Below are 15597 nucleotides of genomic sequence, written 5' to 3' on the forward strand. Positions count from 1 at the left end.
AATGTTTACCTCTTGTTGCAAATACTACACAGGATTACTATACCTGAGAGATGTGGGAAATGTTCCTTCTCTTTTTCAGCTTCTTTATTTTGTGCATTTGATGATGGTTTTGGTACACCCAGTTTGACTGTTTCCCCTGTATTATCAGTATCCTTCCATTGTTCATATTGGAGAAGTTGGGTAGTAGCCCTCTTTTGATTTAATAACGAAAAATGTGGCTGGAAAACTTTAGAAAGACACTGTCAGAGTAGCACCTAAAATGGCTTTCAACTTGCTTTTTTGAAATAAACTATATTTTAATTTGAAAGTGTCCCTTGAACTTTTGCAGGTTGGATATTACCCTAGTCTGTTGACTGTTTTACAATGGTATATGTACAGTGTGCATTACAACCCAAAGACTTGTTTCTCTCTTTCTGTTTTCAGTAACTGGACCGCTGTCAGAGTTACAAATTGCATATGTATGCAGAGAAACGTTACAGGTACTGTACTTCTGTAGATAGAGAACAAAGCCTCTTTTTTGATACACATGAGGAAGATCAACTATTTCAGAAGGAAGAAAAGGAGGACTTGTGGCACTTTAGAGACTAACAAATTTATTTGAGCATAAGCTTTCATGCATCCTATGAAGTAAACTGTAGCTCACGAAAGCTTATGCTCAAATAAATTTGTTAGTCTCTAAGGTGCCACAAGTCCTCCTTTTCTTTTTGCGAATACAAACTAACACGGCTGCTACTCTGAAACCTGTCCTTATTTCAGAAGGAGGTGCTGTGCTGCCACTTACATTTGTAAACCTGGGAATACAGCTTCAATGAGACCAGTTTGCTAGGGTTAACAAATTCATTTTTCAGATTTCCTGTATTAGTATAAATGGGTAGGATATTACAGTAATGTGGTGGAACAAATACTTTATTACATCATTTTAATGCAGCATTTCATATGTCAGTTCCCATATGCCCTGATCCTGCAAAGGGATTTATACAGCTATAAGAGTCTGCCTGTGTAGCAGGGTCAGAATCTTAAGCCCCAGCACTGGTCATGTTTCACTTTAACCACAGGAGTAGTCCCATTGATTTCAATGCAATTATTTTAATCGTGTGTAAATCTTGTGAGATTTGAGGCTTTAGATTGATCTGGCTATCCTCATACACCGTACAACTGACCTGATGGTTCAGTGCAGCTGTCCTTTAGGATAAATTTCTAAATCTCATTGCAGAAGACAGCTAATCCCTAGTAAGAGAGGGTGAGTAGTTGAGCGATAAAAGGAAATACTTAGCGATGTATAATCAATCTTCTATGGTAGTGAATTCTAATGTTTTGTAGAGGGAAAAATTCTATGGCTGGACAGCTAAAATTCTGGTTCATTTTATTATAATTAATTACAGAAATGTAAGCCAACACAACATAGATGGTGAAACGTCATGCTTCATTGTGTAAGCTGATCATGACATTTTTGTGTCAGGAAGGGACTCTACCGTCCATGCTCTATATATCCATGTATAATTGTGTAAGGGAACCATAGAAGACACTTTCACCTTCCTATGAAACATTGGTGAACTGGTCACTGCCAGAGGCAGATTGTAGACTAAATGGGCCAACAAACTTGTCTGATAGGGCAGTTCTGTTCCTAACCTCTTAGCTAATATTTTGTTAACAAGAAGAATTGGAGTTGCAGAACTTGTTTTGACTTTCAGTGAGAGATTCCAGTGTTAAGCACCTCTGAAAACAAGTCCACTTTTATTTATGAGCTAAATGTGGATTTAGGCACCCAGGCTTGCAAATTTTGGCTGAAAGCTTTCTAGATTTGAGAAGTAAATAAACTTTATTGGCTTCAGTCATCAATCTTTTGCCTCTTGAGGGCATTTTGAAGCTAAAAATATATCTAACAAAAATGCTACATATATAACTTGTTTAAAAAAAAGTCTGCACGTGTGTTGGTATTGGAGTGGTGAGGAGCAGAAGCCATGGACTCCTTTTCTTAAAATCTCAATGTTCATTTTTTCACTTTTTAATTAAAACTACAAATTGAGTTTAAACTGTTAAAAATTGAATTTGAAATGTTGTGTTTTGTAGTATGTTAACATGGCAAACTTGAGTTACAGATTTATTTTTGACTTGTAGGGTCTTGCTTATTTGCACATGAAGGGCAAAATGCATAGAGATATTAAGGTAAGGTCACTTAAAACTGCAGGGACTAATTTAATACTTTGTAATGCATTAAAATGTTCCAAATATTATTTTAGCATATTAATTTTTTGCATGTTTTGTTTTAGGGTGCAAATATTCTGCTAACAGACCATGGAGACATAAAATTAGGTAAGTTGAGTTGAAATTACTAGTAAAATAGAAAATGAATGAGGGTTTTTTAATTGAACCAATCAAAATGTGGTAAGGTAAAGTATCAATTCAGATGCTTTGTTTCAGTGAGACACCGTTTGCACTTACACTGTAGCTACACAACAGTTCGCTCTGGCGAGAACTATCAACAGAGTATGAGATATGAATACTCCTTTCTCTTGTCTTGTATTTACTTAAACAGGATATGTTTCAGAGTGGTAGCTGAGTTAGTCTGTATCAGCAAAAAAAACGAGGAGTACTTGTGGCACCTTAGAGATTAACAAATTTATTTGGGCATAAGCTTTTATGGGCTAAAACCCGCTTCATCAGATACATGCAGTGGAAAATACAGTAGGAAGATGGATATATATGTACACAGAGAACATGGAAAAAATGGGTGTTGCCATACCAGCTGTAAAAAGACTAATCAATTAAGGTGGGCTATTATCAGCAGGAGAAAAAAACCTTTTTTAGTGATAATCAGGGTGGCCCATTTCAAACAGTTGACAAGAAGGTGTGAGTAACAGTAAGGGAAAAATTAGCATGGGGAAATAGTTCTACTTCGTGTAATGACCCAATTTCCCCATGCTAATTTTTCCCCTACTGTTACTCACACCTTCTTGTCAACTGTTTGAAATGGGCCATCCTGATTATCACTACAAAAGATTTTTTTCTCCTGCTGAAAATAGCTCACCTTTAATTGATTGGTCTCGTTACAGCTGGTATGACAACACCCATTTTTTTCATGTTTTCTCTGTGTGTGTGTGTGTGTGTGTGTGTGTGTGTGTGTGTGTGTGTGTGTGTGTGTGTGTGTGTGTGTGTGTGTGTGTGTGTGTGTGTGTGTGTGTGTGTGTGTGTGTGTGTGTGTGAGAGAGAGAGAGAGAGAGAGAGAGAGAGTTCTTCCTACTGTATTTTCCACTGCATGCATCCGATGAAGTGGGTTTTAGCCCACAAAAGCTTATGCCCAAATAATTTTGTTGGTCTCTAAGGTGCCACAAGTACTCCTCGTTTTTTTTTTTTTTTTTTTTTTTGCTAAACAGGATATGTAAAGCAAGCACATAGCCATGTGGCCACATTCATTTCTAACTGCACTTCTCCATTGTGGGTGTGCGGAAGCAATGTATTAGGAGGACATGATATTTTTTTTTAATTGAAAGCCTAGAAACCTCATAGTTGAGTTTCCATTAACAACTTTAACTCTGATCACACATGGATACCCATTTTCTACCTACTGGCCAGCCATCCTTTGCCTACAATATGAACTACAATTCTTCAGGTACTATAGTGTAAATACAGTAAAACAAAACTAGACTGGCATGATTTCTGGCTCTGGGAACATAGGATGATTATCTGCAATACCATGCGTTCAATGTAGCTCTATCCTCTTTAGAGAGTCCCTACTGCGTCTCTTGTCTTAACAGTAAGAACAAAACATCTCCCGTTGTTTCCTCATTGACACAGCGCACTCTCGTATAACTATAGTGCCAATCTATCTTCCCTCCAGTATGTATTAATTAGAATACATAACATTTTGTCCTGATACGATACAGTCATGGTATGATAAGACAGGTGGAAGTAAGCAGTGAAACAGGGTCATTTTTAAGGCAGTTTGGAGAAACCTAACTTTCAATTTCCAGACATTCAAAAAAAAATGTCCAGCTAGAATTTTCTGCTCTTCTTTACCTGAGAGATTAACATTGTAAACAATTATCTTAATTTTATTACCTAGGAATGTGCATATGTTGTTGATTTATAATAACTTCCTAGAGTATTATTGTTTGTTTCATTGAACATTCAATCTTTAGGAAATGTTTAATGATGATGTAATTTTGTTTTACAGCTGACTTTGGTGTAGCAGCAAAAATAACAGCCACCATTGCGAAGAGAAAATCTTTTATTGGTACCCCTTACTGGTAATAAATTGCTTTGATTCATAGAATGACTACATGCAAAGTGAAGTCAGTATTTACAAATTATACTTAAGCTTCTAAAATACAGATATGTTTAACTACATACATCATATTGTTATATAAACTATTTCTGATTTAGTAATGTGCTTGGGCAAGAGATGACATTGTCATTTTGTTGCTTTGTAATATCACTGTAACAGCAACCTATGCCAATCTAATACAGTGCTGAATGTTGTTTGTTATACAGGCATCTGGGTTTCCCTCATGCAGGGGACATTACAGTGTAAAGAAGCACATTTCAGCTATTTTTGTTTCAACACAGTCTTTGCTATTTAAGGCTTTGAAATGCCAGACATTTTCAACTTCATACTTTTTAGGTTGTATAAAAATGCAAATTTAACTGCATTGAATTGAGGTACTGCCTTAATACAGAGATCCCTCATTAGCATAATAGCCATAATGAGGATTGAATATAGACAAAATACTTAAATTATAGATTTTTTTTTTTAAATTGCATACTGTATTCTGCCTCATATTAGAAAAAAACAGACTGGGGGAAGAAAGATTGTGCTGGGGTTAGAGGATTAGACTGGGTATTACAAGACTTGGGTTCTATTCCTGGCTCTGCTACAGAATTCATGATTTTGGCCAAGACACTTACCCTTTGTGTCTTTGTTCTTTTAATGGAAGGAATTCATCCCCGTGCAGAGGATCACATCAGGCCCCATTACACTCTTTGCATAGGCCCCTTGCCTTGGAAAATTCTACAGTAATCGTGTAAAGAGATTTGAGATCCTCAGGTCGAAGGAGGTGTTATGGAAGTGATGGTCTATAGTATGTAATCAAATGATGATTTTACATTTAAAGGATGGCCCCAGAAGTTGCAGCAGTGGAAAAGAATGGCGGTTACAACCAACTCTGTGATATCTGGGCAGTTGGCATAACAGCAATTGAACTTGGAGAACTTCAACCACCGATGTTTGACCTTCATCCAATGAGGTCTGCTGTTCATGAGACTCACTCATTTCAAGCATTTTGTTAAATCATAGTCCATAAGGGACCATTATAAACATCTAGTCTGTCTTGCATAATCCAGGCCTTATAACCTCTCCCAGGGATTCCTACATCAAGCCCATAATTTCTGTTTTAGTGCTCCACACCTTTTGTAAAAGTCATCCAGTCTTGATTTAAAGATGTCAATTCAGATTCCGGAATCTGATTCTTAAGGATGTAACATTTTGTAAGTGTTTCAGTTCCCGAACTCTATAGTAGCCCTATAGTTAGCTGGGTTGCACAAGAAAATAAACAGATATTATTTCAAAAACACTGTCCATAATTAAAGAAATCAACGGCTTTAATTTGTCTCTTACAAGATCTTTTATGTTACATATTACAGAACTCATTTGGGTTTTCATCAGCTCATATTGTCTTTTGTGGGGTAATAGAACTGCTGTGTACAGTATTTTATTCAATCTCAAGATATTAGAATAAAATGAATTATTTTCATATTGTATATTATTATTATTATTATTATTATTATTATGCTTTCTTTATCTTAGGGCTTTATTTCTAATGTCTAAAAGTAACTTTCAACCTCCAAAGCTCAAGGAAAAAGCAAAATGGTAAGTCAAATTTTTTCTCCTTTTGTTCAGTGCATGTTTTAAAGATCATGTGAATGATTATTTATGTCAGCAGTTCATAAGCATATGCCCTGAACCTGCAAACACATATGCACATTTGGGACTTATATACATGAGTTGTCCCTTCAAATTCAGTTTTTACTGCTAAACAAAATACTTAATTACAGCAAAAGAGTCTGATCCTGAAGTGAGAACCATGCAAACAGATTCCCTGTTCATGCAGCACCTCATTAAATCAAGGGCAGTCTGAACTGTGAAGCTCTCAGTGCGGGATCAGGGCTAAATTTAGTATAGGTCATGAATTTTTAAATTGCTCTGACTTCTGCAGTGACCAAAAAGTCTTCATTATTTGCTCAAACTCAGAAGTTTTTATTGGAACATAATTCACCCCTGGTAAACCATGCTTTAAAACAATCTATCTCTAAAAATGGGACATTAATTCATATTGCTCTGTGGAAGAAGAAAATCATTGCTAAAAGTGTGGTGCGTTAGTTTTCATTCCAGTGGTCTGAAATATGATTTCCCTGAGGATGAAGTGTTTTAGGCTGAGACATCTGCAGTATGTACCAGCAAACAAGATAGATTTATTTTTTTATTTTTTTTATATTTTGTAATTGATTTGATTTTATAGGAACATAGAAACACATGCGACAGAGAGGACCCAGGTCCAGCAGTGCACATACTTCTGCTATGGCAGGAAACTGACTGTGTGGGACAGGCCCACATAATGCTAATTGCTCCTCCTCTGCTGGCCCAGAGAAAAAGGAAAACTCCCTCTGGTCTGCTGCCGGGAGAGAGAGAAATCTCCTTCCAGAACTCACATTTGGCAATTAGTTTGACACTGTGCATGTGATTTTGACTCACGGTAGTGAAGCAGTTAATCCCATTTATGTACTTAGAATGCTACTAGTGGCCAAGTAACTGTCCTTTTCTCCTTAAGTCTGTGAGAGGGGGATTCTGCTAGTATTGCTGCGGGCAGATACTTAAAATTGTTTATCATCTGGAAAAACTTCCTTCTGTGAATTGCATTCTGCACTAAACTTTGCACTCTGCACCTCTTTCTCCCCCCCCGCCCCCTGAGATTTGTGCACATGCTAAGAGTACCTATCTTTATACTCTAGGCATTCTTGCCATAACTTAAAAGCACATCACAAATAAAACTCCAGGTGCAGTAGTACAGTTCAGTACAACCCACCTCCAAGAAGCAGATAATCAGTCTCTTCCCCCCCCCCCGCCCTCTACCGGTCCAATTCCTTTTTGTTTTCAAATACCTGAGGGATAAGTTTTGCAGCGTGCCCTGAAAGTCATCAAATTCAGATTAAAATATCCTTTGAAAGATACATTAAAATAAGCACTTGCAAGAAAGACAAGTAAAACTTGTAGGATGAGACTCTCAAATTGTAGGATGAGACTTAGCCTCACATCTTGCAATAACATAAAAGACGAGAGGTGTCGTTAAATCATCTGAACTGCTTTGAAAATCTCAGCCATGTATTTGAAAGAGGAGGTTGATGCTTTCTCCTGATCTTACACCATTGTGCATTTTATTTTCCTCTTGGTGACATGAGATAAAGTGGAGTGTCAGACTTGCCTGGATTTTGTGGGTTTGCTGTAGTGTATATCTAATTCACTTTTTTATTTTTATTTCTGTTATATAGTGCCATAAGACTTCAAATGGAATCTGATCTTTTGACTGTTTTTTCCAAAGGGGACAGTAGTAGTAATCTCCCGCTAGTTAACTCAGCAGCAGAATGGTATAAATCTGAAATGCCGTGGGATATTTGAGCAGGATTCTAATTCAGCAGATGTCTTGCCATTTATATAGCAGTTACACTGAAAGTGACCGTTATTTTTTTCCTTTTCAGAAAAACTTAACTTGATTTTAAGTATTCAATTTTTTCTTTGTCTTTTTATGTAAAGGTCATCAACATTCCATAATTTTGTCAAAATAGCACTTACAAAAAATCCAAAGAAGAGACCAACCGCAGAAAGACTCCTTACTGTAAGTGTCGAAAAAGAAAAGTCAGAACTTGCAATGTCACCATTAAATCTATTGTTTCACAGAGAAAGAAGTCCTTAGTGCACCAAATGGGCTATGTTTCACACTGTTTTCATACAAGTGTGCTTAATAGTGCAAACACAGCAAAAGTGAAATTGGAATCTCATGGAATATACAAAAGTTTTATTTGGTGGCAAGATTTTATAAAGATGCCTGTCTACACTGCCAGATAAGTCCAGCTTTAATTGTCCAAAAATAGGCATTTTGTAACCGTGTGCCCCAGTTTGGTAGAATTAGCTGTATAGATTGGTTACTAGTCACCCCATAAGGCAAAATTAGGCCTTGATTCAGAAAACACTTACTTACTCAAATGCTTAATTCTGCTCACCTAAAGAGTCTCATTGAACTCCATGGAACTACTTGCATGTATAAAGTTAAGCAAATGCATCAATGTTTGCACAACTAAGATCTTAATTTCTAATTGCAAATGACGCATAATGTGGTCAAGCCGAAACAGATGCATGCTTTAGAGGCCTACTTGCTCAGGAGACGCTCTTCAGAAAATCTCTTTAAAGTTTTGCAAAACAAGAAGGCTAATCTTTTGAAGCCCAGACGTACAGGATTAAATATATGCCTCCTGTTAAACCTACTGTAACATGTTGGTTTTTTTGTGATTTTTAGCATAGTTTTGTAGGACAACCCGGTCTCTCGAGATCTCTAGCAGTTGAGCTGTTGGACAAAGTAAATAATCCTGACAACCATACACATTACAGTGAAGCTGATGATGATGATTTTGAGGTGAGAACATACTTGTATTTTTCCTGTTTTGAAAAGCCGATGTTTAAAAATCGTCTCCTGTTTTCCCTCTGTAAACTTAGATTCTCACTTCAGAGAGGGGTTGAAAAATTATTCTACTCTGCTGCACAGCATTGCAGTAGAAACCAGGATGCCTTGCCACAGACTTGAGGTTAAGCTTGCTGTCAGGTACCAGGGGCTTGTGCGCAGGCAATAAAAGTATCATGGTTAGGAAATAAAGAGCGTGTCCCATTGTAATAGTTTCCCTTTAATTATGGTATGAGATCTAAGGTGAAGGTAATATAACTGAATTGTAATGTTTCTGTTTCTAACAGCCTCACTCTGTTATTCGCCACACCATTCGCTCTACAAACAGGAATGCTAGAGCGGAAAGAACAGCATCAGAGATAAATTGTAAGTCCCTAATGTGCTTTTTCCCATTTTATGGTGCTGGTTTATTCTTCCTTATACAGTGTGTCCATGTCACTCTTCTATAGCAAACCTTAGAAAGCCAGTTTTACCATTGGTGCACTGAAAGGAAAAAAAACACCAACAAAAAAATCTCTACAATATTTTGCCAAAACCAAAATTAAAACTTGAATACTTTTCTTTTACTTCATTTCATGTCATTGCAGGATGCAAACATTTCTATAAAACCAGGGTATTGTTTCTTCTGTAATCAGCCTCTCTCTGCCATGATGTGGTGCCAAACTTTGAATGCCTACTGTTAAAAAAAATAATGATTTACTAGAAGCATTAAACAGGAAGACCAAGTTGATTATTGTAGTGGGAGAGCATGTTCTTACACACAGATGTCTTGGCCCTCACTGGTGAGGGAAAATATAGAAAAGTAGATGGCAATTTGGTGCCACTCCTGATTTTGTGCTAATTTTCACATTGATGGTCAGCTGAACCTCATCGTAACCACTGGAGGATGCTCCACTTGTTATGGTCACATCTGCTGTACTGACTATCTGGTGTAGGTTAAACTCAAAAGGAGTGCAAGTCCTTATTCTCCATGCAGCATTCACACGTTACTCAGTCACTTTCCAAAGGGGGGGGGATATTGAAATATTGGAGCCTGTTGAAGCAGGAACTGGCTTTCTCTGTGTTTTGAAGAAGTGTCCTTGCAAACTAAATAATTTAGTAGATATTATTAGATATGTAACCATAATAAAGTGCCCAAGCAAACTAAATTATTGTTAGATATGTGACGATAAATATTATGGTCACATCTGCTGTACTGACTATGGTGTATGTTAAACTCAAAAGGAATGCAAGTCCTTACACTCCATGCAATGTTGACACGCTATTCAGTCTCTTTTTCAGCTGGAGTGGGGGAAAAGTGCTGAAATTTTGGAGCCCTTTGAAGTAGGAACTGGCTTTCTCTGTGTTTGGAGAAGTGCCCACGCAAACTAAATAATTATCATTTAGATTACTTTAAATGGGGATTGTTACTGCTCTTTTCTCAGTTTCCTTTTCTGTAGGTTGTTTCATAACAAATACATTGCAAGTCCAAACATTTAGACATTGAAGACTTCCATAAAAACAAATGTTTGTGGTTCAAAGAGTTTAGAATTTTATAGGCAAGTTAAAATGAAGCATTACTTAACATTGCAGTGTGCACTTTGGTTTTTTATATGCTACAGCATGCTGCTTGCTTTAATAGTCTGGCCATAAGAGGCTGTCAATAGAATGTTACATGTAAAGTTGAAAATGTGATGTTTTGCAGTTGACAAGTTGCAATTTGAGCCTCCCTTACGGAAAGAAACAGAAGCTCGGGATGAAATGGTAGGACTTGGTTTTTCATCGTTTGTGATTATAATAATGTCCTTATTGTTTTATACTTTAACTCTGTTAAGTAATATGTATCAGAGTATAAAGAGAGTCACGAGAAGACAACTATCCGTTTTCAGAAATGCATCCGATGAAGTGAGCTGTAGCTCACGAAAGCTTATGCTCTAATAAATTTGTTAGTCTCTAAGGTGCCACAAGTACTCCTTTTCTTTTTGCGAATACAGACTAACACGGCTGCTACTCTGAAACCCGTTTTCAGAAAGTCGCCACATTCTGAAGAAGATGAATTGCTCTCTATGCTTCATGCGGAGGATCTTCTTCATGTGCAAATTGAAATGCACCAATTAATGCAGGAATGTGAAAAGAGATTTTGAATTTGATTCCCTTAGATCTCTCTACCAGCCAATATTATTTCTTCTACTCTGTTACTCAGAGCACAGCCACATTGCTCCATTGTGTGCCACTTGCTGTTTGTTTTAACTCTCAGCAGTTATATTTACTTCAGATTAATGGAATGTCACCAACCAGCTCACGTTCATCTGGAGCAGAGTGCGGCTGTGGATGCAATGGGCCTGATTCTTCATGAGTGCTCTGTCCCAGCAGCTCCCACTCACTCCAGTTGGAAACATAGGTGCTCAGCATTATGAAAATCAGGATCTGGATGTTTAAAGCCATATTCCTGTTGGCCAGATGGGCCTTTTTCATGTCAAAATTTTGCACCCTTTTCCAGTTTGGTCTCTTTGGGGCTTAATCGCTGGACAAAAAAACCTCTACACTCATGATGTTAACAGCACCTGTGAAGGGGAAGTTAGTGGGGAAGCAACTGACCCAAGCCGATTACAGAAAGCAGCAACAGCTCACAATAATTTTTTTAAAGAACTGCAGAATTGGAGGCAGGTTGACTTGATTCCCAAGGAAAATTTTAAATTTTGTAACAAATCTAAGGTCACTTTAATGAGTGCTGCACTAACAGCATTCACCAGGAGCTCCTCCACCAGTTATTGGTGAAAAGGCATTGGTGGGGCTGGGAGTTCAGCAAGAATGCAGTGTAATGCCTGCTGTCCAGGGTGCGGGGTAACAGCCCTCAGAGAGCTGTAGTTCCGTGAGTCACAATGTGATCTCATTCGGGGATCATGGTCCCCAAGAGTAGCAGTGGTCTGTTACACCAGTACCCATGGAGAAAAGCTTTCTCCTTATCAAGTTTGTACCAGAACACTTTAATTAAGTCATTTTTCATCTGTTGAACCTGGGCGCTTCGCCATTTCCAGGTGTTGTTTTCAAGCCCAAATTAAAGGAAGGTTGGAATTTTTTAATTTTTTTTTTCAATAATCAGACTCTAAAAAACATTCGAACTTTGGAACTGAAGTGCCCCTGCTTATGGCTGATTATTTTCTGCAGTTCTCTATCTCCCAAGCCCCCCAGGATGCTCTGGAAATGTGTTTAGAGAATATTTTTTGTTTTCAATTAAATAAATAAATAATTGTTGAACTGAAATTTCTGCATCTTCAGATTGTGGCAGCAGGCACAGACTTTGCTTCACACTGGAATCCTTTTGTTGATGGTGGAAGCAGCAACAAGTACGTACATAGTTTAATAGCATTTTCATAGTTTTGATTATGTGAAAAGAAAAACAGAATTGTGTTTAAAAAAACCTAAAAACTATGAACTGATTAATTCTGTTTTTTATGTCCCTTGATAAAGTAAGACAGGCCAAAGTATAGGTAAAAATTATTTGGACTTCACCTTCTGTACAATATTGCAGTGCGGTTCTTGTGATCCAGTTGGTCAGCTCATCCAGGCAAGGATAATCACTTCTGTGCAGTTTTGATCCCTGTGAAAGATGAACAGTGTTTTTTTGGGGGGGATCAGTTATGCTCCCCAGTCAGTGTGGGAACGTGTAGTATATGTAGAGTATGTATTAAAATAAAATAACTAAAATCAGTTTTTGTTTTACTTGCCTTTCAACGTTCAGGATTCTGCATTGGCCTTGCAACACTCCCTGCACTGGTGAGTGGTTGTGATGTCACCATGTGTTGCAAGGCGCATGCAGAATGCTGACGAGCAGTCTTTGCAAGTAAGTAAAGGAGGAACTGACTTTCAAATACTTGGCTTTTAAAAGTTGCAAATACGTTTACTTAAGTGTTTGTGGTATGTGTCCATTATAGGTGCAGTTTATTCTGCAGTACAGTCAGTTAACAATTTAGCTTTTACCTCCCCAACATTTTAAATCCCAATTTACTGTAGATCAAAGATAATCCTGAAGTTAGTGAGCACAACTCTGTTGAAGCCAGGCCTGAATATGACCACGTAGTTGCACAGGGCTTCCTGTTACTGCACACTGCTAAACTGCTTTAAAGCTGATCTTTGAAGTTAAAACATGAAGTAAGCAGGCTTTGTATTACCCGCTGAATGATCCAGCTAAACAGAAAAGAGAGTATTTTAACCAAGTTTAAATTACTGCCAGGCTGAAAAATCCCTCGCTCCTTTCTTTATTTGGAGGCAGTCAGTGCACAATATGCTTTTGTGTTTAAATTTTGCAGATAACCTTTAGCATATAGCTCATTTCCAACATTACACTTCTGCAATCCAACCGGTCATGTCATGCCATGTATAATAAATCCATTGTTTTTAAATGTGTGACAGTTTATCCTTCAATTTATTTTCTTCTCATCTTTGCTCTTTTAATAGTGAAAATTTAAGATGGTTTTGTAGGCCTGGCCCATCCTCCTCTCCCCAGAAACAGGAACAACTCCTTTTCCTCACCCTTTTCTTGTTTTGCTTCTGTGACACTGGCTAGTAGAGCTGGAAAGCCTTACAGGTTACTGACAAGGCTGTTCTGTGGGCAGCTGGAATCTCCAGGATTTTTGTGTCCTCTTCAAAACTACCCATGGATATGAATTTGGTTCTTTAATGCTGTGGCTTTTTGTATAATGTAGGCTGTATATATAAAACTGCATCAAAAGCAGCTATGAACAGCTGTAACAAGGGCTATAAATCAGTATACATGTTTATGAAGTGATGCTTTTGACTGGAAGGGGGTCAGTCGTAAAGTCCCAGGACAGTGAGTTTGTCTGGCATTCTCTTGGAATTCAGTTCCTTCTCGGAAGGGTAAACAGGAAATGCTTAGCCCTTCTGAGCTAGGGAATTCTGGATAGTGCCATAATGGTAAAGAAAAGGCTGGCTCGAGAGAGGGGGTGGGCTGCTTTTCTGTGGTTTGGCCCATGCCAGAGATAACACTGATTTATATGCTGACTCAGGTTAGTTTTATGTAAACAAGACAAATGCCATTTGTGCTTACAGAAGATGGGAACTGATTTGATTCTTTCTCAATCTATCATTTAACTATTTAAAATGAATATTTTGTGCACTATTTTCTGCCTTATGCATGAGTAACTTTTTAGTGCTCACATCTGATAATGACTTGGGGGTAACTGATTCCTCCCCCCACCCACCGGAAGTGTCTGGGGCAGCAGTCATAGTTTCATTAGCAGCTGTTCTGGGACCCCTCAGAAGAAGCAGCTCAAAGGGAAACTGATTAGTATACAGAGTGCTATGTTTTTATTAATATGCTTTTGTTCTTCAGTAGTTATGTAAATGGACCTGTAATCTTCTTTTCCTGTTGACATGGCATTTCATGGAACCTTACAGAACATACTAATTAGTGGGCACGTTAGAGAGCTAGGCACACAGAAAGATGGATCCTGTGGTATTGGAGTCTGTCCATCGTTGTTCGGAATTTTAGATGCCACCATGTTTTATCATAAACAAACAAACCTCTAGCATTTCCCTGTGCTAACTGTATCTTTCCAATGGATTCTGATTGCCAGCCTGTTCCCCTAGCCTTGCAGAAATCTGTATCTGATGATTAAAAAAATAAAATTGTGATAGGCAAGTTGTGACTCTCAACTCCACCTCCAGAAAAAAGGACCTGTCCTTCCCTGAGCTCACTGGCATAATTGAGATTAGCTAATCATAACAGACCATCACCAAAATAGTTCTCTCCCTGAGCGCATGAGCAGCATTAGTGTTGATGGATTTTGAGCAACTGAATGTTTACAATGTAGTGTTATTTAGAACCATATCTGTGAAATGAAATTGAAGTTACTACTCTGTAAAATTAGCTAGAAAGTTGCTGATTTTCAGAAATCTAAACGTTTGGTTAAAAATCTGACTTTTCTGTTGACCCTGCAGTAGGTATGACAGAGAAAACTATTTAACGGTGTAACAAAAAAACCATCTGTGAGACTCTTTACTATATTCCTGCATTTTTCACTAACTTTCTCCATTTTCCGTTGTTTCTGTTAGGACACATAATTGGACATTGCAGCAGTGCCTAAATATCCTTAGTAGATGAAGGTGTGAGACTAGTGTATGATACCAAGCATAAGAGAACATAAATAACTATTCCTTAGTTTGCGGGGAAAATAAAGTGCACAAAGAAAAAAGGGCTTAACACAATGAATAAGAGCAAGGTACTTCTGTGTTTGTAATGGGCTGGTAGATACTATAATGTCAAAGTGAAGTGATTAGTAATCAAATTTTGACTGCATTGATCTTCATACAACTTAAGAGTGGGCCTCTTATTTTTACGAACATTTTACCTAGGGGACCGTTCACAAAATTTGGCGATGGCAGTGAAGATATTGAAGAGTGAGTGAACCTCCTTCATTTTCAATTGTATTCTCCATAGCTCTTTCTTTAAGTGGTTAAGGTTCTGGCAAAATCCCTTTTCTTAAAATGTTATATTTATCCCACATGACTGAAGGGCTAGTGGCACTCATAAATGTAATGCACCCTTCACTGTGTACACAAGCGTCAAGAGAACATATGAAAGCACTATGTAGATAGAATAGCTATCCTCTCTTCTCTTTCCCCCCCCAATAAAATATTATGGGGTGTGCAAGGAAGCTTCTGATTTATTTTTTAAGGGGGATTTTGTGTGTTGATAATGAGAGGATAATATTACTATGATGAGCCAGGCTTAGGACAGACAGCTGATGTGCAAGGGTCCCTACAGAGCTCTGCTAATGCACCTCCCCCCGCCCTATGACATCCCTGCTATTTGAGTATTTAATCATTCTTGAGCAAAAACTGCAAGCCATGTCAAATAGCTATGGGTTTT

At 37.8% G+C, this 15597-nt stretch overlaps 1 protein-coding gene across 5 annotated transcripts in view; it reads left to right on the forward strand.

The window, feature by feature from the left end:
• MAP4K5 (mitogen-activated protein kinase kinase kinase kinase 5) overlaps positions 1 to 15597 on the forward strand; it is a 92281-nt gene that overhangs the window by 45017 nt on the left and 31667 nt on the right. For 4 of the 5 annotated variants that reach the window (XM_043515929.1, XM_038404680.2, XM_043515930.1 and 1 more), the window contains 12 exons: positions 424 to 479; positions 2119 to 2166; positions 2271 to 2313; positions 4175 to 4247; positions 5112 to 5243; positions 5804 to 5866; positions 7805 to 7886; positions 8565 to 8681; positions 9014 to 9092; positions 10411 to 10469; positions 11985 to 12052; positions 15081 to 15125. In XM_043515929.1, the coding sequence (XP_043371864.1) occupies positions 424 to 479; positions 2119 to 2166; positions 2271 to 2313; positions 4175 to 4247; positions 5112 to 5243; positions 5804 to 5866; positions 7805 to 7886; positions 8565 to 8681; positions 9014 to 9092; positions 10411 to 10469; positions 11985 to 12052; positions 15081 to 15125 (865 nt within the window). The remainder of the gene's footprint in view (positions 1 to 423; positions 480 to 2118; positions 2167 to 2270; positions 2314 to 4174; positions 4248 to 5111; positions 5244 to 5803; positions 5867 to 7804; positions 7887 to 8564; positions 8682 to 9013; positions 9093 to 10410; positions 10470 to 11984; positions 12053 to 15080; positions 15126 to 15597) is intronic. The other variant, XM_038404684.2, reaches the window with a different exon arrangement.

This window comes from Dermochelys coriacea, chromosome 6 (genome assembly GCF_009764565.3).
Source record: "Dermochelys coriacea isolate rDerCor1 chromosome 6, rDerCor1.pri.v4, whole genome shotgun sequence".
NCBI classification, from domain to species: Eukaryota; Metazoa; Chordata; order Testudines; family Dermochelyidae; genus Dermochelys; species Dermochelys coriacea.